At 39.3% G+C, this 22,352-nt stretch overlaps 1 protein-coding gene across 13 annotated transcripts in view; it reads right to left on the bottom strand.

Annotated features, from left to right (window-relative positions):
• Positions 1–22,352, bottom strand: part of SOX5 (SRY-box transcription factor 5) — a 638,339-nt gene that overhangs the window by 127,238 nt on the left and 488,749 nt on the right. For all 13 annotated transcript variants that reach the window (XM_069862326.1, XM_069862339.1, XM_069862334.1 and 10 more), the window contains one exon: positions 20,175–20,243. In XM_069862326.1, coding sequence (XP_069718427.1) covers positions 20,175–20,243 — 69 coding nt within the window. The remainder of the gene's footprint in view (positions 1–20,174; positions 20,244–22,352) is intronic.

Genomic DNA, 22,352 nt, shown 5'->3' with positions numbered 1-22,352 from the left:
GTTTATCACTCTATCTAAATATTGAACCTCTCAAGTTTCCTACACAAATTCATAGAATCACAGAATACCAGTTTGGAATAATCACGTGCTCCAACCTTTCCTGGCAAAAGGACGTTCTAGACTAGATGGCCGAGCAATCTGTCCAGCTGAATCTTCAAAGTGTCCAATGTTGGGGAATCTACCATTTCCCTGGGCCTGATTGTTCTCATTGTGAAACACTTCCCTCTTATGTCCAATTGAAATCTTCCCAAGAGTAACTTGTACCCATTACCCCTCATCTTTTCCATGTGACTCTTTGTAAAAAGGGAGCCTCCATCTTATTTTTACCCATCCTTTAAATACTGGAGCATGGAGATAAAGTCTCCCCTAACACTTGTTTTCTCAAGGCTGAACAAAGCCAGTTCTCGGCCTTTCTCCATAAGGCAGGCTTCTCAGTCCTTTGATCATCTTTATGACCCTTCTCTGGAACCTCTCTAGCATGTCTCAATCTTTTTTGTACAGCTGGGGCCAAAACTGAACACAGTATTCCAGGCGCAGGCTGACAGGCACTTGAGTAGACTGGTATGATGACTTCTTTATCTCTGCTGCTGATGCCCTTGCTGATGCAACACAGCATCCTGTTGGCTTTCTTTGCTGCAGAGAGCAGCATGCTGTTTTCTCATATTGGGCTGCTTGTCCACCAGGACCCTTTCCACAGAGCTGCAACACAGCCAGGTAAATCCCAACCTGGTTTATATTTTCCCAGGTGCAAGACCTTACACTTTTCCTTGTTGAACTTCATAAGATTCTTGTTAGCCCATTCTTCCAGCCTATCTAGCTTTCCTGCAGGGTGGCTCTCCTTTCTGAAGTGTCCACTTCCCCACTCAGTTTAGTTTCATCAGCAAACGTCATCAGGGTACACTTTATGCCGTCATCCAGATCACTTATGAAGATATTGAACAGCATTGGGCCCAATATGAATCCCTAGGGGACCCCACACGTGAATGGTTGCCACTTTGAAATGGAGCTACATACCACCACCTTCTGAGAGTCACCTCTTAGTCAGCTCCCCACCCACCACACACACTTGTCTAGACTGTAACACAGCAGTTTCTCTACGAGGCTGTGGGAAATTGATCCAAAAGCCTTGAAGAAATCTAGGTAAATGATGCCTACCGCTCACCGCACATCAACCGAGCAGGTTATTATGTCACAGCAGGCAATCAGGTTTGTCAAGCCATGTGGGAAAGTATGTTTCAGTGATCATATTTTCACCTAAGAAAATCCAGTACTTCTACGAGTAGCAAGACAGACAATGCTGTCTTGTGAAGAGAGAGATGCCCACTCTATGAATACCTATCGACCATGGCAGCAGAAGACTAGAAAAACTGCAGAAACTGGAAATAAATGTGGAAAAAAGGCAGAGCTCACTACATTCTTTCATTCTGAAGGGTTAACAGATACAGTTAACAGTTTTACTTGGATCTGTGGTTGCCTTTCCGATCAATATTTTTAGCTGTATTTGGTAGAGATGAAATTACACAGTTCTCAAGAAAAAGGATATGTTTCTTTCACTTACAAAATTTAGAACTTTGACAGGTCTACTGACATTATTTCTCCACACATACTTTCTAAAACATCAGCTAGTGCCCTTTGCAAAAGGTAGTTTCTTGTCTGTCAAATATTGTGTCCCTATCTAGAAAAGCAGCACATGGAGCAAGCAGAGAGGGACAAAGCAGAAAGTATTGTGTCAACCTCAATAACCATTCCACAATGCTGGAAAAACTATTTTATTTGCCATTCAACAGCTTAACTTCAAATAGGTGTTTAATTAACTCAGAGTGGCAGTTTAGCCTGAAGCAGCCTGACAAAGAAAAAAAGTATCTATATATCTCATTTGCAGATTTAGAGCATCAGGCACAAGAAGAAACTTCATTGCACAATGCAGAGAGTTCATATGACAGAGGCATACAAATGTATAAAGATAGAACTCCCAAGACAGCAAAGTTTCTGCTATCACAAGAACTTTATGCAAGTATAAAGAGCCTAAAGGACAGAAAATTAGGACAATTATGGCTAAAAAATTTTTTCCACAAAATAAAATTTTAACAGATATGAAGTAACTGATTTAATAAAAATGTAGGAAAGCTAAATCTCAGAAAGTATTTTTATAAAAACACAAGTACACCATGTGCAGAGGAGAATGAACAGTACTACGGATTTTTAAAACTCAATCTAAGACACTTTAATATTGGTTTAAGAAAGAATCAGGGCTCACAATCACAGTCACCTAACCGAAGCTAGGCATCTTACTATGAAGATGGAAGAAACAAGGGCTACATGTCTTGCCTCCACTACTTGTCATTCTATTCAGTGGCAGAGTCATCAATTTAAACAGTCCCTCCTCTTGTTTCTTGGGGACTTAACAAGGGCCTACAACAAATCAGAAGGAAATGAATGGTCTGGCAGCTGAGTAAGTATTTTGAGTATCTGACTTCCTGCCCACCACCCTGCAAAACAGGTATACTCCTGGCTTGCAGTGACACATGGTGACTCTTAAAATTAGATCATCCTCAAATATTTTCTGTTAAGGTATACTCAAAGCCTTGGCAATGCAATAATCCACCTCTCTCTTCAGTTTATTATATGAAAAGATGTCACACTGTGACTGTTTTAATCAGTGAATAAACAAAGTGCCCAGCACTTGTCTTGGCTTTTATTATCATAATTCTGGTTTGTTGTTTTAATTCTAAAACATCAGCAACTCTCCCCTAGGTGAGCATGTGTTTATGCCGCCCCTACTGTTGCCTTTGTGGTTTCATTATTAGCAAGCCATTAAATGAAAAACAGAAGAAGAAGGGGGAGAGAAGGGAAAAGCAGGCCTGAGGCACAGCCATTTGTGCCTTTTAAAACAATAAACTGGCCTTAGGTAACCAGAGCCCTGAGACTGGCATGAAAGCAGGTTAAGTAACCAGAAACTGAAAAGAAAGCAAGTCAGTGAATGAACTACTCTGAGCTAAAGCAGATCAATCCAGGACAAAAAAAAAAAAAAACAACCAAGAGGCATCCCACGAACATTTAGCATAACTTAACAAAGCCAGAACGGAATTAAAACCTAACAGTGGTTAAGGTGAGGAGAGGGTTCATGTGTAATGACTGGTGAGTGCCTTATAGTCCGATCTTTTTAGGTAGTTTTCATGGAATCATGGGATGCTCTAGAAAGAAATGTATGTGCTGAAGAAGTCTTGCCTTTGTTACAATGAATGGATCTAGAAAAATTTAAACACAGAAAATGTTAAAAATGCAAGAAAAACTGTTTTCTCACCTTGAAGAGGACAGAAATTGATCCTCACAAACTTTTTATCATTTATTCATTCAAATTTTATTGATGGGTCATATCAGATTTTCTTCATTAAACTCTACTGATGTGATTCCAAGGAATGACACCAACACAAATCTGACCGTGAAACTAATGGGGATTGTTTTCTGCATGTTTCCCTGTCTCCCCCACACAACCACTGCAGTCCATATTTGATTTCACTGAAATGCGAAATTCTATCAAAATACAGTAAAAATTATGACAGAAGATAAAAACCTAGAAGGCTTGAATCTCTGATAACTCTGCACTTCAGTTCACATTTTGTATTGTGGCCCAATGGGAGATGACTGGCAAGCTGCGTTCTATTCCTTGTTCTGGCAATAAGCTACAGCCTAATGATGTGCAAGCTGCTTCCCCTCTGTCCTCAGTTCCCCTGGACTGAAAAACTGGAAGGAAGGAAGGAAGGAAGGAAGGAAGGAAGGAAGGAAGGAAGGAAGGAAGGAAGGAAGGAAGGAAGGAAGGAAGGAAGGAAGGAAGGAAGGAAGGAAGGAAGGAAGGAAGGAGGGAAGGAAGGAGGGAGGGAGGGAGGAAGGGAGGGAGAAAGAAAGAGAGAAAAAGAGAAAGAAAGAGAAAGAGAAAGAGAAAGAGAAAGAGAAAGAGAAAGAGAAAGAGAAAGAGAAAGAGAAAGAGAAAGAGAAAGAGAAAGAGAAAGAGAAAGAGAAAGAGAAAGAGGGAAAGAAGGAAAGAAGGAAAGAAAGAAAGAAAATTTCCAAGATCCAGTGATGATGGTGCTACATAAGGTCTGGATCATATGCTAATACTAATATCTGTCCAAATAGGCTGTGAAATGCAAGTAAAACTCAGTGATTAAATGTTATTTTGTAGAGCTATAAGTAACCACAAGGGATGAAAAGGCATAGAAGAATCACACCTGGCAGTTATAAAATGGGGGATGATGCTTCCAGATCAAAGTTTTCATGCACATGCAGTAACATTTGAATTTTGAGTCACTACAGAATTTTGACATCTCTTTCTACTATTTAATAGGCAGTAACAACAATTTATCATAGTTCCTCTAAGATATGTAAAACAAAAATAGCCAAGCATTGTGGGAAATCTACATTGCCAAAGCTTTCTGAAATAATCTGAGTGAAGACAAATCATGAGTTCAAGAAAGTGTCCTTCATGTAAGTATTTCAGTTTCCTTCTGAAGCAGTAAGAACCTTAGAGATAAGGACCAAACTTCCTACTCTAATCTTTATTTCTAAAAAAAGGGATTGGGCAAATAGGCTCAACATCTTAAGGCCCACTTTTCCCAGGGACGGGATAGAATTAGATCTGAGTAGGTTTATCTCAATCGAACTAGGAGAGTTTTTTATTTAAAAAAAAAAAGAAAAAGAAAAAAAATCCATATTTTAACCAGCAAAGTTTAATCCCTTCTTTTCCTGTGAAAACTCAGATAAGTTTGATTTTGCGCCTCTTGCTGTCTCCATTTTCCAGGTATTATGTCACTGCACATTAGACTGTGTCAACACACCGTGACTTCGTCCCCGCTAATGCAAAACCTCAGAAAACATGGAGCCAGGAGATAATTTCAGAATGCTTTTTTTTCTCTTTTTAATGTAACTCGGTATTTATCCTTCCATATTTCTGACATTTCCACTGAGTGATAGTCCCAAAACGAAGAAAATCAGTCTTTCGCATGCAAAGCCGTCTTAAGGCAGACTGTTGAGTAGCAATCTTTCTGGGCAGGTGAGCTTCACACACGTCTCAGGAAGCATTGCTGTCTTGTGAAATCCAAGAACAGCTATGACAGGCTTCCAAGGGAGCCTCCTCAAGTTCCCTGTTGGTGGAAAGAAGGCTTAACCTTCTACAAAAGGGCACCTCCTGAAGGGACAGGGACATGATGTCTGAAAGCAAAATGGGTGTGAGGCTCTTGGAAAATGTACCCATACTCTAACAAGAGCTGCCTGTCAGCCGAGCTTGCATGCCTGCACACAAGAAATGGTTGCTTTCAGAATGCTTGTTTTTGTTAAAACAATCTATTTTTTTGTTTGTATTTATGTATTAAAACAGTGGCTGAAGTTCCTCGAAGAAGAAAAAAAAATAGTATAGAGAAGGAGCTGTGTGGAACTTGATAAAATTGTTACATCACATTAGTCCCTTCTGCATCTTAGTCATTTATTGTATTTCAAAGTGTCTGTAAATGTTCATCTTCTTATTTTATGTTTTATACTAATACAGAGAGTTTCAAGCCACTGCTATCTACGTGTTAAGAAAAACATAAAATAAAATTTCGCTAGTTTTGAGTCAATTAACATAATGAGATATGTTTATTGCACCAGGTAGCTAAACACTGACAAAACTAGACAACACAGTTTAAGAGAAACAACCAATTTAGGAAACCATATTACACAGCATTATTAAAGTCCTGTCTTCCATTGTTAACTACTGCATGGTAAAGCAAATGTCAACATGGTGGGGGATTAACATTTCTAAATTAAACGCCCTTCAAACACACTTTCTGACAGTTATCTTAATATTTTCCATAGATGCTGACACTGCCACAAAGTTAGGCACTAAAATAGATACAATGTTAGTGTCACATCTAGGCTGCGCTGATACCCCTGCCACTGTAACTGCTGGTTGGTCTGCAGAGGCACTGTAAACAACATTTGGGAAGTTCTAACAACTGATCAAAGCAACAGAAGGTCATCAGCAGAAGATATGCCTCAGACTGAAAGCTAAAGTCCATCCATACTCGTTCCTTCGATATGCATTATCTCTGGTAAATTTAAATGATGCAAATTGTTTTACTTTCGCAGATTCACAGGGCAGCCTATACAAACGTAGCATTCTCCAAAGGTTTCGCTTACCCTGTAAACCATTACACTTATATTCTTAATTGTTTGGCGTAGCTCCGAGGACATCCATTACCCCTCTTCTAACTAACGCCTACTTGTATCTGTTCATCCTCGGGACTTCTAACCAATAAATGTCCATAAAGAGAAGAGCAAGAAAACCATGCTTGAACAGTGTGGGCCAACTGAGCTCCTAAAAAACAAAGAACCATCCTTTGGCCCCTCTGTGGTTTGCACTGCTTCTCTGGCTGTCTTAACATCTAGAGAATCAAGACCATCATACTGGAGATTGTGGGAGTCCTATTCTAAACAAAAACTAGAAAGAATATTACATGTAAGATACACAAGTTGGTACCATGCAGTACTGATTCACACATACCTTCTGCCTACAACACACCTAAGCTCTTGCCACGGCTGACCAGACCTCTCCAAAGTATTTCCATGTCTAAACCAGGACACCAAACTTTTTAGCAGTGTGCCCTCCTCAACAGCAGGTGAGAATGTGTCAAAGAAAGAAGCAAGACATGCAGGAAAATATCTGTGCTACCTACAACCCATTGGACTGAGACCGGCTCCAGGAGATACAGTGCCTGGTTTCTAACCCTTGCTTCCCCTTTGAGAAACCCTGAGAAAGGTTCTCCCAGCCATCTGATGATGATATTTATGGAAGCAGCAACAGGAAATGCTGGAAAAAAGGTGAGCCATTTTTGCAGAAATGCTTTGCTCTTTTTAAACCATTCCCATGGCTGCATCCCAGCTCTGAGAGCAACACAGTATCAGGAAGGTAAAAGAGGAATCAGTTCTGTGGTGACAGACAGGAAAAAAGGCACACACCCCCGTACTAAAAAAGACAGACTTCAGCAATGAAGGCAGAGGGAGAGAGGGCATTTGGGCAAATACAGATTACATGCGCAATTCATTTAAAGGCAGTGGCATTTTTATCACAAAGAAGAGTTTAATCAAAGTCTCAAGAGATCTGCCATAAACGAAGCCCTTGCCTTGCTGCCTTGGCTGTCTGAAAGAAACACCTGTTACACACAACAAAAAAAAGACAAAACAAACAATAGGTATAGAAGGGAGACCACGGTTCAAACAATGTGAATCAGAGAAGCACAGTTTTCTCTAAATGAAGGGTTAGAATGCTATCAAATGAACAGCTGGGGAAAGCATAATTCCTTACATTTGCAGGGAAGTCGCACAGATTATATGATGGCAACAAATACAATATGCATATCTAAGCTCTACTTCCTAGGCACCAGAAAGGACAGGAACCTCCTAAGATATCCCTGAGTGGAAGAATAAACTTGCTTGAGCTCAGCTCCAGGAAAAGATAGCCAGCTTTCAAAAGAACACAATGGACAATTTTCCTCCCACGGGCCTTTGCAAGAGTTTCTGCTAAGAGGATACTGAGCTCAAACAACCCTCACAAAAGACGCAAAAAGCAAACTTGTGATTTTAACAAATCCACCTCAATACATGGAGGGGACACAAAGGACACCTAAAACAGGTGTTTTTCTTTTTAAATAAGAAGTATGACTATTATTAACATAGAATACAGAATTTGATGTCAGGAAATTAATTACAATTTTAATTTCTTTATTCTGATTGTACTGAAAAGACAGGAGTTCTTAACTGTGCAATAAGAAATAGTACAAGGGAAGTAGATTTAAATAACACTCTGAAACTCATGTTATAGAAAGTTAAAATTCTTGAAAAATAACATTTCAAATCTGCTTTTTTCTCAAGTAAAGAAGAAAGACAAGAAATAGAGCATAATTCTAATTCTAGTCACTAGAATATATAATCTTTCCAAAACTTTATTTCCTAACACAATGCAAAGAAATTGCTGGATCTCTCCTGTATCTGGGGAGCTATTCTAACCAGGGAAACCTCCTGCTGCCAGAACCAAGTTCTACAGAAGACCTGTAGAGGTAAAGAGCTGTAAAGCCACCCAAAGAATCACAGAAGGGGAAAAGAAGGAAGCTTCTAAGTTTTATTTCCTTAAAGTTTTCTAATTTCAAATTATTTGAGTCCATTTCTGCTTACATGATATCTCCTTGTGCATGCATCAGTCTGTCTGCATCACTGAGAAGTAATGACATCATCTATTGATTTAAGGGTTGTCTTTATTTGCCATTATTTCAGCAGGGCTGAAGAATTCATAAAGCCTTGAGAAATTCACATCCAAGATCAGCTGTAATTTGATGAGGACTAATCTGTGGTCCCCACATGGAAAACATTCCTATTCCTGCTTAAATCCCCTAGACATTCAAAATTGATGTCCAGAGAAGTAATTGTGTTTGTAATTAATATCTGAATTGGAACATTCCAAATGCATGCATGAAGATGCGCTGACTATATGTGTACAAGGCAGCTTACTTCTGTGTATGAGGTGAGAATGTAATCAATCAGCTATTTTATACATGTTCACTTGTTCCTGAGCTACGAATTTTGACTGCAGGGTTAAAGAAACTGGAAGTGATACTTAACTTCGATGTACATGATTACTAAGGGTGTTAGCAACTTAAAACTCATTTACACACCATGTATAAAAAAGCCCCCCTTGCTGACACACTGCAGCTTAGCAATGCTTAAACCCCAGACAAGATTCTACATGCAGAGAGCAAGATAAGAAAGCATATTCTCACCACACAGAGCTTTAAACAGTCAAATGCCTAAACAGGCTTCCATCAAATACTCAAAGCAAGAGATTCGTTAAGTAAAAGATCTGTGGCTTTGAATTTTGTACCTTCAGCTTTCGTTTTCTTGATAAAGCATGAAGAGTATGGTAAATTAGAATGAAAAAATAGATTAGTGGCAATTTATGATTATAACTGATCTGGTCCCAATCCCTTTCCAATGAGAACAGCAACAGAAAGAAAGAGTCTTCTCTATTTTGATGGAGAAAGGAGGAAGAAAGAAAACAGGATGCAGAAAGAGAAGGGCTTCATAGCATGGGCTCCTACCCACAACAGCCAAAGAACAGTTTTCTCCTGCTAGGCCAGGAGAACACAGAATTTCTCCTGTAACTCAAGAGACATTCAGCATTTCTCTGATGCTGACATTTCAGGGTTCAAGCTGTGCTGACAATACACTATAGGTGGTTGGTATATCAGCACTGTGTGCTTTTATGGCCATCAAAACCACGCAGAAACACAGTTAAAATAATGTTAATTTGGATTAAAAGTCAAGGACTCAAACATTAGGAAATCTCAGAATTAATGTTGTCAAAATAATTTTAGTCTTGTGAGTACTGTCTACAATTATATTATCATGTAATTCTGCTCCCCAGGGATACCATTTTTTATTCAATATGTATGACAGAGATACATGGGAATAAAATAAAGATACCTGCTTAACCTAATTCTGGCACTTGTAACTTTCAAATGCCTTGCTTTGTTACTTAACTAATGTTATTTCTTTTGTATACAATTTTCACAGCATACAGAAAAGTATAGAAATCTCTTGATCTTACCTGTCCAAATACATTTTAAATTGCTACCTATAAACAATTCTGTTGAAACTGTCCAAGTTTCATCTTTAGAATAATTTGCTGAACATTCTCACTATACTCTTTCAATGAAGTCAAAGCTGATAAAACTATTTCATAATACATCCATTTTAAAAATAGTTTCCTCACTGTGTCAAACATTTATAAACTCCAAGTACTGTAAATTAAATTTGTCCCATTCAATTATTATTATTACCTTTCACATAAGTCTTCATTTTAGTTTTCCTAACTTCATTATGTTTATCTTGGAACTTTAAATTCTTTAAGTTCTAAATGGAAGAAACTCTGACATATGCTTCTTAGCCCCTTCAAAGCGTATTTAAGACCAATTTGAACAAAAATCTGAAATGGTTCATCACAATTATGCACCCATTACACATTTTATTCAATTTTTGTATATGGAAGTTGAATTTAAAAGGATACTATAGACAATACGCAAAACAAAGACAGCCGGTGCAAATCCATAACTCTCCAGTTCACCTTTGCTCAACACAGACTTCCATGAAACAACTGTACCTTTCCCTCTCTTTCTTCCAACTTCGAAGTCAGACCTCACTCACATTGCCCCTTCAATCACCACCCTTCAAGTGATTAAACTGCTTCATTTATTCTTCCTACAAATACCAAGCATAAATAATTGCCCTCCACTGTAATTTATACAATTCAGCAGCAGTTCAGTGACAGAGAGAGGAAAGCAAGAATAAAATCATTCCCCTTGGTCTCTTGCATGCTGTTACCACCAATGATGAGCTCATCTTATTACCTAAGCTATGTAGGGTAAGGCATCATCAACTTTTGGATGCCAGATGTCTGAGGAAAATCCCAGGTGGTGAAGATAGTGGTGTTGATTCAGTAGGTGGAACGACACTTTTCCGTGTGAATCATTTAAAGCCATTATTCCAGGAAAGAGTTTGAACTACTCTATTTTGAATGAGCCATCAACATGAAGTCGTGACCACTTAACACGGCAAGAGATGAATCAGAAAAGCAAGTCATTGCCAGTGGAAAAGAAATGATCCTCAATTTCTCCCTCTTGATATAGGTATGGGTGCTGGTAGCAACTTTCGAATGCCAAAAATAACCTGTCTCTAAAGTATAGTTGCTCTGATCAGAAAAGCAACCATGTAAGACAGAATCATAGAATCACTACATTAGAAAAGACCTCTTAGATCATCGAATCCACCCATTCCTATCTGCCACTAAACCATATCCTTGAGTACCTTGTCTACCTGTCTTTTAAACACCTCCAGGGAGGGTGACTCAACTACCTCTCTGGCCAGCCTCTGCCAGTGCCCCATGACCCTTTCTGTGAAAAATCTTTTCCTGAAATCCACTCTGAATCTTCCCTGGTGCAGCCTGAGGCCACTCCCCCTTGTCCTGTCCCCTGTCACTTGGGAGAAGAGGTCTCCCCTCAGCATCCTCTTCTCCAGGCTAAACAACCCGAGCTCTCTCAGCTGCTCCTCCTAAGACTGGTTCTCCAGCCCCTTCACCAGCTTCACTGCTCTTCTCTGGACCCGCTCCAGAGCCTCAACATCCTTCTTGTGGTGAGGGGCACAGAACTGAACACAGTACTCAAGGTGCAACACAGTATTCGAGGTGCAATTTGAGAACAAGCTGGGGAGAATTCCATGCCCAAATGCAGTGCTTGGAATCGTAACAATAATGATCCTTATATACCAACGCTCCCAGAGTAGCTAGGACAAGACATGCAAAGCTGGCAGCAGTCATGACAGCATTTTTTTGTTTAAGTACTAGTACTGAAAACAGGTCAACACTACGTACCTCCTTTCCAAATTCCAAATTGGGAAATGACACACTACTTGCATGTATCATCTTGTTCTCCCATTTTATATGAAGACCCACATTCCATATCAACTCTAAATATGGTGTGTGCTTATGTATCTACTCAATGCTGGGATGGCTCTAACAGGTCAACTCCTATGATGCTTTGCCAAGGCAGATTAAATCATTGCCACCTTCAGTGGACCAGCCCAACCATGCACTGTCATTAGAACTCTACTGATGTCAGTACAGAGCCAGTACAAGAAAATGTACCCTCACACCTCAGCTCCTGCAGGTCAGGGTCTCTCTCAGGAATCTCATAATACAAGTATCACCAAACTGTATCACTAACAAGCATGTACCAAACAAAGTTCCATCTTGTATTCACACAATGTATCACTAAAAAAGCACAGTAACTCCTAAAGAACTCTAAAAAACATTCTGTGAGCTTAGTTAATGCCAGGCAATCCCAAACATATTCCATAATACTGAAGAGGAAATAATGAGATCCAAATGTGCCTTAAGAGTTTCATTTTCTTTGGAATTGTTCAGCATGTCACGTGCTATATAAACCAACTATTACTTGGCCAACAGAGGTGAAACCCCCTAATTTAGAGAAATTACCAGAATGATTCACAGTTGTGAATTTTCAAATTTAGTTTTGTTCTGGGGTATAAGACCCTACAGTAAATGCTCTCAAATTATGCAGCTATCTGAGTCATTTTGCGACTGGTGACCCTTATAATGATGTTCTCGTTTTCAGAGCCAATGCAATGCCACACAGCGATTTGTCAGTTAAATTGAATCTTTGCCTCCAGATAGATAGATAGATAGATATAAAGTTTATTTTGAAATGTCTCCTAGTGCCTCTGAGTCTGACTGATGTGAGATGTTATTTTGAACATGCCAAAGCATCTGAACGGCTCCAGTCCTTTCTTTTCAGCGTGCATTCCTTGATAAGTGGCAAAGCTTCCCACTTATCAGTCACTCAAAGTGACTGTGGCTGTCAGTTGTGTACAAAGCGCAATCAGTTTGGAAGCAGAGACACCAGCATTTTTCTTCTCAGCTTGAAGCAAACACGTTTTGACTGCTAGTCATTCAATTTTAAAGCATCTTCAATTAGGGGCGGATGAAGATATAAAGAAAACACATCCTAAACACCTCCGCCAGCCAGCAGTAAAAAATTTATTGTTATCTCCTGCTTTACCTTACTGCAGAGGCAGCAGTAGCAGCCTTTTTTGGCTGCACAACAAAAGTGCTTATGACTACACACACTCCATACAGACATGATCACAGCCATAAAGAGTTCATGTTCATCTTCCCAAGCCACTTAGATAAACTACCGTGGTACTTTCTGCTCCTGCACCTCTGCTGCCTGCTGTGTAAATACCTTCACTGGTACAGAAAAGTGAACATAGCTCACATGCACAGAGGTACACCAACCCACACATTTTGAACACAAGATATGCACACTCTATAGAAAATAAAATTCCAACCAAAACCATTAACAAGACCGTGGAAATAATGACAAGGAGGAGAAAGAAAAGGCAGGGCTGGTAGAAAAGAGTTGATGTGGGAGAGGGTGGACAGCCGTATAAGGAAGATTGCTCAGTACCACAGTGTTAGGGAGCTAGAAGTGGAAAGAAGTGGTAAAAGTTGTGGTATGCCTCAGAGAGATGCTGAAATTGGAGAGGGGATATGAAAACAAAAACCTAGGAGGACAGGTCTCTGAGAGAACGCTTGCCAAGGGGAAAAAGACCAAGATGAGTCCTTGGAGCACAATGTTGCCAGGTTATTGTAAAGACTGTATTTGATTGCTGGCATTTTTCTTAGACCTAGCTGCTGGACTATTTTGAGTATTGCAGTGTTCTGTTTTGTTTTGGTTGGGGTTTTTTTTAATAAAAATAAGTTTCTGGCCCTCCCTTGTGATTGTGTGAGAGCACTGGAAAACAGGAACACTGAAAGCTCACCAACAAAAAGGAAACTAAGAAAAGATGCTAAACTTGCAAGTAAAATGTCACGAAGTTGAAAACAGTCTCATAATTTCTGAACATTTGGGCTGGTAACGCCGGAGAAAGCTTCTTTGTCAGCAAGTGCTGTTGCAATCATGTAGCTCAGCATAGGCAAAAGCTGATTCATCTGATGAAAACATACCCTTGAACTTCAAGTTATACAAATACCAAGCAGATTCTTCTTGTCTGCATTGATGCAACTACACCAGTCAGTAAACTTGGTTTGTTTGAGACTGTAGGAAAGGCCCAAGACTGAACTATCTGTAGATGCTTGATCTATAGGTAATCTTTGGAAATAAAATGTGGTACATCAGTGCAAAATGTTGCTCCATACAGAAGTTAAGTGTTGATAAACACCTCTGCAAATTTTTATGTAACTTAACTTTTACAGTAACAGAAGGAGGTGAAGGCCCATAGCTTACTCTAAAGTACACGCACCATATTCTTCAGGCAAAAACACATGTTATTCATTGAACTTGAGAGGCTGGCAAGCAATTAGCTGATTCTGACTGCTAGCCTAGATTTTTCTGTTCACTCCTCCCTTTCTCTATTTCCTCCCCGAGCCTGTATTTTTTCTTTTTTTGTGTGTGTGGTTTTCTGTGTTGTTTTTTTTTGAATAATTGATTTCCCAGGGGCTTTTTCCTGCTCAAGGGACAGGCGAGTTATTCTGATAACTGATAGGACATCAGTTGTAGAGCTTTTGTGAGAAACAATTGTTTAGCCTCTTTGCCGGCAACCTCAGTTGTTTGAGAAGAGGTTGCAAAGTCATGGGAAAGGCTGCAGTGTGACTCCTTATTGGGGCTGTCTCACTGAATCCCGTATGCCCATGTTTATAAGTTGCAGGAAAACAGCTGCTCCTGACACATGATGAATTTGGACAAAATGTCCCCAATCCACAAGCCTGTTCGGTTTGACTATGCACATACAGCTTGTCATATCCACACTGGCAAAAAACCCAAAACAAAAAACAAACCATCTCAGTGGACAGAGCCTGTTCTTAAAACATTTTGCAGAGTGAGACCGAAGACACTTTCTCACAGTTTCCTACTGAAGAAAGGTCTCATTAAACTCCCACTAATATGAATAAGAGCCTTTTCACTGTGTTCAGTGGGAGCTGGATCAGGCCTTCACTTCAACAGCTTTATTGTCTACCAGTGAAACCTTTTTGTCCTCACCTCTCTGTGATATGCAAAGATGACTCTAATCACGGAAGAACTAATACAGTTCTGCTTTGCAGTGGTTTGCAAAGGGGTCACAGCACCATGAAGCACTGTTCCACTGTTACTGACTTCTCTGAAAAATCAGAATTCCCAGGGAAAATGGTAATACATAAGCAACAGACATTACTAAATCTGTAACCAAGTACCTGTGTAGAGGTTGTTCATTTCTGTATCTCAAGTAAAGGATTAATCATCTATAGCCCTTTAAAGCTGCCTAGAAAACTCTGGGTTACAGGCATGCAAGAAGCTGGGGACCAGGAAAGAAATTTCACAAGTCCTTGTCGCTGCACTGAGGAGATACCAATAAGGTTAGAATTAAAGGTAAGGATCTCTATCCTCCTTATAGGCTGCAACTACTGTCAGTATTTAGCTTGCATAGACTCTGCTGGAGTCAGCAGGAGACAGAAAATGAAGGGATGAGCTGTATTGGAAGTACAGCTTAGAGTGCAAACTTGTTGGGGCAGGGAACAAATCTTCACATTTCTTTATGTACAGTCAAATAGCCCGTGTCTTCTCACAACAAGAAAGAGAAACTGGTACTTCTTCAACTAAATTTCATCTGAAATAGGTCAATCAAAATCTCAATGTTTTCTCAAAGAGAACACAAACAAGCCTGAATGTAATTGAGCCAGTTCTAGATAACAGATGATTGCTCACCTGAGGAGTTGAAAAGCAATAATAAATCTAAACAACAACAACAAAAATTATCACCACAGATAACTGTGTGGCTAAATTATGACATCTAAAGCACTCTGGAAGCAGGTCTCTTTACCAATGTTTTGGAAGGCTGGAATCAACCCAGAGCCTCTTGGTGCTTGGAAAATTTTGACAATAACAACTGTGTCATTTCAAAACTTTGCACGTTAAGCTTAAGAAATATTTTTCTGAACTTCTGTGTAACTCAGAAACCAAATCCTTCTTTCCTCCCCCAAAATACAGCTACATTTTGAAAAACAGATCTGGCTACAAAAGGCAGTAACCATCCTGCAGGAAATTCCAAGTGTTCAGTATTTTATTACATTCCAAATTGGAACAACACCTTAAACCCCAGAACTTAATGAGAATGGGAATGGGAATATTCTCATTTGCGAACATACTAGCACAACCAGGCTTCTCCATCTACAAACACAACTCATGGGGAAAGGGACACAGTCAGCTGACAGTGGGTGGGGAGGATGGAAATCTGGATCCAGATTTGCTAGGGAAAGCCTTATTTGAAGCTGGGAGGACACTCAGGGCAGCTGAGGGATTCAGGAAAGCTAGGAAGACTTCAATTTAAAGTGGCATAGAATCCAGAGGGACGTGGTGCCTACACTCTTTGCCAGACAAACTGCTAATGATCTGCAAAGCTGGAGGCCACTGAGGCTATGGTAAGCTCTTCTCCTGGGATCCTGGCCACTTGACATGCCTGCCAGGTGTTACCAGGCTCTGGAGTTGCCTGCAGCATCTGGCCAGAAGTCACAGGCACCCGGCAGAAGTCACATCTCACCTGACAGACGCACCATTCTAGCTTTGCTTCAGTATTTAGTCAGGATCCTCACATTCTTCAGAGGTCTTAACTTTCTAACTGAAATCCCATTAGAACGTTTGCTGACAAGTCACTAGCTCCAAAGGAAAAGAAAACCATCTATTAAAACACACACAGTCATCAAATGGCTGCTGGCAGGAATTACTCTTAAGTTTCAGGTAGCACTCAGTTCTCGGGCTAAGTACGTCACCCAGAAAGAAACACAAATTAGTTACCAAGTACTGGCAGTATTAAACTACGAAGTTAAACAAAACTGTGGTCCAAATGTTAAGAGACATTTTAAGGAAGCGCTGTAGTTTCTTGATGCTTTGAGATCTTAGTTATACATTATTGGCAACCTGAAGTGTTCCAAGATCTTGAGCTGGGCTCTCCAAAAAAAATTTTGACTAAAAATCAGAACAGTTTAAAAAACAACATTTGGCCTCCGTTTTGTTTGCCTTCTAATTTTGGAACTTGTAGTGCTCATGGTTTCAGATTTTGCCTGGAAATCTCCAAGCTGGAAGTTTACATTTTGAAGAAATGAAAGCTGGCATTTTTGTCATCACATGACTTGAAGAGCTGAGGCTTGAGGGAAAAACATAAAACATTCTTAGGCTTCCTACAAAATTGTGAGATTAGCAGCATCCGTTTTACCACAATTTAGGCTGCAAAATTAACCTATTCTATTAACAATGGCCAACTGAATTTTAACTACTTTATGAATTCTAACAATCAAATTTTATTCTGAATATAGTTCAATCCAAGTGAGCTTCACTGAGCTTCAAAGCAAGCTATTAAATTGTCAGTCTGGGCTAAACTTTTTCTCTGAGCAAGTGGAAAGTGTAAACTGCACCACCCCATAAAATTTTGCACCTCAGAGACACCTCTCAAGGCAGAACACCACATATGGTCATTGCTTGTCCTAGAGACTAGCTGAGCATCATGAAAAAAGACCATCTAGCCTTCAAGTTTCTTTCATCCTCTGCCCACCTACTGTGACAGCAACAGAGCCACAGACTTCCCCATGTTCAAAAGCAAGGACACCAAGAAGTAGATTGAGACCTCATGGAAGAAGATGAGAAGATCACTATGAAAGTTCACCTGAGGCCCTGAAGGGCACAACCAGATTTAGTCCAAGAATCTGCTGAGCCATATTTGGTGTCTGCATGTTCTTTCCTCAGCCTGTTCTACAGCTGCAGGTCAGTACAGTTCTAAAACACAACCTGACATCTTTGGGGCTGTTTATGCCCAAGAGTTGACAGAATGCAAATTGTAGTTTCATTTCTGGTAAAATAGCAAGACTGAGGTGTGTGCTGGGGAGAAGACCCCAAATACACATCAGGCAGAAGAGATTGACTTGAAAAGACACAATGTCAATTAGAGACTCAAGTTCAGACACATTTTTCTAAGCTCAAGTAGCTAACACATCTTTCCTCAGCATTACAGAAATGGCTAGTTTAATTGAGTTGTAGTCATACTCAGCATTTGCAATCCTCTAAGGAGGAGAGACGTTGCATTTTCTCCGTGCTTCTGTATTGTGTGCATATCAGTGACTGTATGCTGGAATAAGGAGAGAGGGAACTGCTTCCAAGTTAGCACACTTAAAGAAAGAAGTCATAAATCATGGGGTCAGTCAGGTTGTGCTTTTTTTAACCTTAGGGTATTATGTTTTCAATACAATATTTCAATAGATTTTTTCTGTGTAATAATTTATCTGGAATTATGGCAACTCTTACAAGCTTAGAAAAAATTGGCTCAAGGAAAATGAATCCTTTGTCACAAATAGGTTGTATTCATAACTGCAGCCTAATCATTCAATTGCACATAAGTCAAATAGTTATCCAGACTTTGCAGGAATATTTCCCTGTCAATAAATCTAATGCTATTTAAAAACTCCAGGCCAATGTGACAGAGGCTTGTTAGATTAATTAGGGCAAGGTCAGAAAAACTGAACTCAGAGTTACATTCATGTCACAGTTTTGTTCCACCTATCATAGCCTGACTGTAAACTCACAGACTCCTTTAAATACAGGCATGTTAGGGTGACTTCATTGTCTCCCTTTCCACAGAGCATCAGATTTCTCCAGGAATTGTTTCGTCTCTCTGCCATCAGTCAACTAAGTACACAACTGAGCAGAAATCTTTCGCTTTATATTCACTGTCAATAAAGGGTTTCTTTAATTTTTAAATGTTTTCTCCTATCGGTAACAGACTACAACCAGGGTTCATGAGACTACAAGAGTATTGTAATCAAAACTTTATTACAAATACATCATCTCTGTGAGAATGAGAGGACAGTATTGTCTCTCTGGCTCTTCAATTCTTGACCTTTATGACGTGACCATTCAAAAGGAGGGTGCTCTGAATCTGATGGGTTTTGTGTGAAACAGACCCTGGAGGTTAAATTCTGACCTTGGCAGGGTCAATATTTCATCCAAAATCCCTTGAGACAGGCCTTCAAATCATTTCTTAGGCTTGCGGCTTGTATCAGATGGTAGCTAGCTGACTTTCATTTACTACTGACTTAGGTCAAACTTGGACCAGGGATCAAGAGATGAAAGGCTCCATATCTCATTATCAGTAATCAGTGTTCTCCACTACCCTAAACCCGACATACTTCATTCTTATCTACAAGACCTTAAAACTTGAAAGGGTTGGGGTCAAATTATGTTACTTCAATTTATTTTTGTTCATTGCTTACAAAACAACTTCCTCTCTCACTGCCACAGCTGAATGATGAAAATGTAAATATCTTCGTTGTTATTGCAGAAATTCTACTATTGTTTTTCTTTTAAAGTCTTATTACACAAGCTTAAAGTCCCATATACAAGCTTAAATAAGAAAAAAAAATACTGAGGTCAAGGCCAAACCAAGCCTTACCAATCTCAGAATTATTTTCAGCAAAGCACATCTTGTACCTAAGTTGCCTTATAACAGAGGGATGGACCTTCCCAAGAAGTTTTTCATAGTCACACAAGTCCTGATACTGACAGAACATCTTCTGAAACAACAAAGCCAGTTTTTCTTCTAGCTTGAAGCCATACAACTCCTCTCATTTTGCTGGAACTAAGTTTTCTTAGACCAGTGACAGATAAGGCCCATAATTCTGAATAATTCCGAAACATTAACAAGAAGCTTTGGAAGGAAAATCTTGTTGTTACTGAGCAAACAGAACATACATCCACTTCCACAGTGACTTGCAATGCTCTATACATAACTGCATACTTAAACAGATAGCAAGCTTACCATGATTCTAGATACCTATAAAATCTCAAACCTCTCCTTTGTTAGTCTGTGAAAACCTTCATGGGCAAACTAATTTGCATTATTTCCAAAACAGGGCCATGCATATATACACATGTGGGAAAAGTAATGAAATAACGTTAATGGCATGGAAAAAACTTGTGAGAACTTATGGGAAAAAAAAAGGTTAAATCAAGTTTACTTATTACTCTGTGTTAGCATTTTTCTATTACTAGGATACCTAATACCTACATAGTTTTTCTCCTGAATCTAGCCAACCTTTGACCAGCTTCTCATTCAGAAAACAGTTCACCCCAACTGCTGAAAATTTCCAGACTTCCAACACCTAGGGCAGAGGGAAGGAGACACACCTGATTACCGTTCACTGAAAGGAAATGCTTCTGCAAAACCTCAAGAATAGAATTGTAGGAGATCCATTCCAGCTCTCTCTGGCAACGTTTTTACCACACCTGACCTACAGCTGAAAGAGGATTTGATCCTGCAAACCCTTGCTCACATGGCCAGCTTCCTGATCCATAGGAACAAAACGAGGTCTTCCAGAAACAAATCTTTTTTGTTTAATGACAGGTAGCATCCTCATGTGTTTTCATAAGTATGGTGTAAGCCATCTGCAGAGATTCTTAAAGAAACTATGACAATAATGGCCAAGAGAAAGCACAGGACAACAGAAATGAGAAAAGAGAGATGACAGGGGCATGAATGGAGATGCGGTCTCTGACCTGGATCTGTTGCTGAAGGAGGTTAATTTTGTGTTGCTGCTGCAGGAGCTGCTGCTGTTGTCTTGCAATCTGTGGAGACATTACACAGGAGAAACATGAGATATATATCATCGTTCCTGGAGTCGCTTCTACCCTACTTGGTTCTTTAAACTGCTTCTATTAAGCAGGTAGCAGCAGTCTCAACTGCTGCTGAAGCAAGGGGCTTTGGTTCAGGAGCAACTCCTAGCTAATACTATCACAAAAGGGAATCTTCTGGAAAATGCTGTGCTGGATATTAAGAGAAAGACTGATGCAAAAATCTCTACTCTCTCATTGTCTGAAATGACATTGCTTAAATCCCCCTAAACTGAGCAATAATTTGCTCCAACTTCCTTGAGGAAGAACAATACTGGCAGAGAAACTGGAAAATAGTGGGAGAAGGCAGGAAAGGCAAAAAGGTGGGATGGACTGTAATATTCTTATTATGTTTGGCACTACCTATTCAAAAAATTTAAAAAAAAAGATGAAATCTGACACCCAAGAGGAAGGTACCAGTTTGTGTATTTCCTTGATGCAGGAACAGACACGGAGAGACTGGAAGTGGGTTTTGGAAAATCACTGACTCTTCAACATCTTGAAGGTTGAAGGGGGTAGTGCAAAGCTACACAGCTCAACACCGAAACTGAGTTATCAAAGCTGATGGAGTAGTTGTAGTCTCCTCTCAAGTCATTTGTGTTTTCAATAAAGAATTCCATTCTCCATTAACTAAATGATAGGGAATCTTAGTGCAGACACATTTCACATACAAGGAAGGAAAAAGCAGACAGTAATGGAACATATTAGAGTTTTTAGAGGACTGATGGAGATAAACTATTATGTACCTCAAACTTAAAAAGTAAACTTGAAAAACTTTCATTTGAATTGTCAGAAAAGCTCTGCTTGTGTGAACAGCCAGCACAGCAGTACAAACATAAGAAGGAGTGTTGCTCTCCCACTATGGTATTTGTACACATTTCAGGGTCAGATGGGATCTTATACACACTTACTGGGAGGAATTTTGAGTGTTCTTCCCCTTAGGTATTTTCTTTCATTTCTATTATTAAACTATTAGCATAAGAAACACTCACTCATAGTTAACTCCCCATCTGAAAGATTAAATAAGTGGTTTCGTTCTAGAGCCTTTTTTTAAGCAACAACAAAAAAAATTTTGCAATATATATTTTTTGAGGTGTGGTTATTTTACTTTCTGTATAACACAGAATTATACAAAATTCCTTAAATTAAAAGAAGTCTTTGTTATCCTTATAATAATCCTGCAGGATTTCTTATTGCCTTTTTCCAATCTCTCAGTTTTCTTTTTCACTTTCAGATCATTAAGCCATCCTGTAGCAGTAGTGACTTTAAGAGGTAGGGCAAAGGAAATAGCTCCTGCAGGATGTATCTTCGTGGAAGAACTTGTTAATTCCACCTTCACATTTTCGTCTACCTCCTCCAGGTAAACAACAGTGTGACACAAATTCTCAAGTTTAATAGATAAGCCACTTCTGTTCTCCCCATGTGGGTTTTCAGGTGCAAAGCCAAAATACATAGTATTTAATATCATGTTTTTAAATAATCAAAAAAAAAGGGAAAATGAGGAAATGTCTGAAAATAAGAATTTTAAGACTTATTTGGTACAATACAAGCATTGAAGTATGACAACTATGACAGAAAAGAATTCAAAGAATTTAAAAGAATTTCGTGAGTTTCATAAAATTCATATAGCTGCAATTCTAGGATATAAACTCAAATGCCATTACAAGCTGAAGTAGGTTGTCAAGTGGGCCAAAACACTTTCACACAACAGGTTTCAGGATAGACTCTTGACAAAATTTTAAACCAGATGACTAAGTATTCTCTGCTCACGTTCAGGTAAAAAATTGGACATTCATTTCTTTTAAACTTGCACAGTGCAAATATGTTAGAGAAGTTGTGTTCTTGCATAAAATATTATGTGTCCATGCTTGCATACTGGAACTGTTCATGTGTGAAAACACATCTGCATTTTCAGTGGAGGGCATATTTGCAAGACCTGAAAACCAAGTCTCTGAAGTGTAGAAGAAAAAAAGTCACATTTGTTCACTGACTTCTTCTTCTTCCCTACTTTTTTGCAGAGCTGACAACCAAGCTTTTCATTTGTCATATTACAATCCAAATGCC

Source organism: Phaenicophaeus curvirostris, chromosome 1 (genome assembly GCF_032191515.1).
Source record: "Phaenicophaeus curvirostris isolate KB17595 chromosome 1, BPBGC_Pcur_1.0, whole genome shotgun sequence".
NCBI classification, from domain to species: Eukaryota; Metazoa; Chordata; class Aves; order Cuculiformes; family Cuculidae; genus Phaenicophaeus; species Phaenicophaeus curvirostris.
The sequence above is the reverse complement of the archived record's forward strand: the minus strand, read 5'-3'. Positions and strand labels throughout refer to the sequence as shown.